We start from the raw sequence: 1,349 nt of genomic DNA on the forward strand, positions 1-1,349 counted from the left end.
ACTTTCAGAGATGGCTAAAAAGTCTGGATACTTCCGATTAAGTTTATTGTACTTTTGCACAGCAAGATGAAAAATAAATGAATAAATAATTAAATAAAAGCTGGTTAACTTATTTGTGTTCCCAGATGCTGCGTTGTATGAGTTCAGCGTTTTAATGGTTATCAGGGCACACAGACACCAGCAGGAGTTATGGTCTTGGAATGGAACGGGGGAGTCTGTTAGATTGACTTCAGTCCTGCAGAGGCGCTCCTAAAACCTCCCGGAGTCGTAAAACAACCTCCCCCGGTTCTTGTTGCTGTTGGTCTATAAAAGCACGTTCATGTCACGCTTTGATTTGTTATTGTAGCGAGCGGCTGAACCCAAGTGAAAGGTGAAAGCGCTGTCAGGTGGCGTGTGCTTGTGTGTTGTTGCTCACCACATGAGCAGCAGCATGAGTCCTAACAGCAAAGGGGAAAAAAGGGAAACCACCCTGGCCGCTCTGTCCACTGGAACCCGACTCTTCTGTGGCGCTCTGGATGAAGGGATGGGAGAAGTCTTTGTCTCTGCAAGAACCAACAAYGCCACAAAAAGACCTCGTGAGCATWTTCTTATCCTTGCTCAGTTCGTTTTCTTATGTATTGTATGTGTGGGGGCTTTTTGGTCACAAAGTGTACAACATCCCCACAGGGCAAAACATTCAATACACTGTTTTTTGATGAATGGAGCGCTGAAAGTCGCTCATCATAGTGGGAAGAAGCAAACAGAAAGGATAACAGAGTGAGGAGCAAAATCAATTCTAATCTGCAAGCACAATCAATATGAGACTTGTCAAGACATTTATGAAGTGAAAAAGACCAAAAAAAAAAAAAAAAATCTGAGGGCAGGAAAGAAAAGAACAAGACAAGGTGAAACAGGAGGTAAACAGAGTTAAAAATAATTAATAAACCTACACATGTTAAGTTAACACGTACCGAGAGTCGTGTCGGAATAGAAAACAGGCAAATGTGGCTTTTTTTTACGTTTCACTGCACTTTCACTAAATCYACAGTATAAAGCTGATAAAACTCCAACTTGAACACGTTTTAATGCAAAGGTCAATTTCATTTCATGTTAACCAAACAAAAGTTGAATCTACGTGCTACACAACAAACATTTAATAATGAAAGAAAAACTAATATCTTAGAAAACCACGAAGGGTKGAATCAATAAAAAGAAGAAACAAACAAGTAATAAAGACGTCTCATAAAGCACAGCTAATGGATAAAATCAATTTAATCAAATCCCAATGAGGAAATAAGGAAAGGTGCGTGTTTATTGTCTTCAATGTTTTTCTTTGTTCATTTTTGTAATTGATTTTATTTTATTGAAAG

General features: G+C 38.9%; 1 protein-coding gene across 3 annotated transcripts in view; it reads right to left on the reverse strand.

Moving 5' to 3' along the window:
• cntfr (ciliary neurotrophic factor receptor) overlaps nt 1–1,349 on the reverse strand; it is a 224,313-nt gene that overhangs the window by 2,589 nt on the left and 220,375 nt on the right. For all 3 annotated transcript variants that reach the window (XM_014002511.1, XM_014002512.1, XM_014002514.1), the window contains one exon: nt 416–542. In XM_014002511.1, coding sequence (XP_013857965.1) covers nt 416–542 — 127 coding nt within the window. The remainder of the gene's footprint in view (nt 1–415; nt 543–1,349) is intronic.

The sequence above is a fragment of the Austrofundulus limnaeus genome, unplaced genomic scaffold, assembly GCF_001266775.1.
Source record: "Austrofundulus limnaeus strain Quisiro unplaced genomic scaffold, Austrofundulus_limnaeus-1.0 Scaffold13, whole genome shotgun sequence".
NCBI classification, from domain to species: domain Eukaryota; kingdom Metazoa; phylum Chordata; class Actinopteri; order Cyprinodontiformes; family Rivulidae; genus Austrofundulus; species Austrofundulus limnaeus.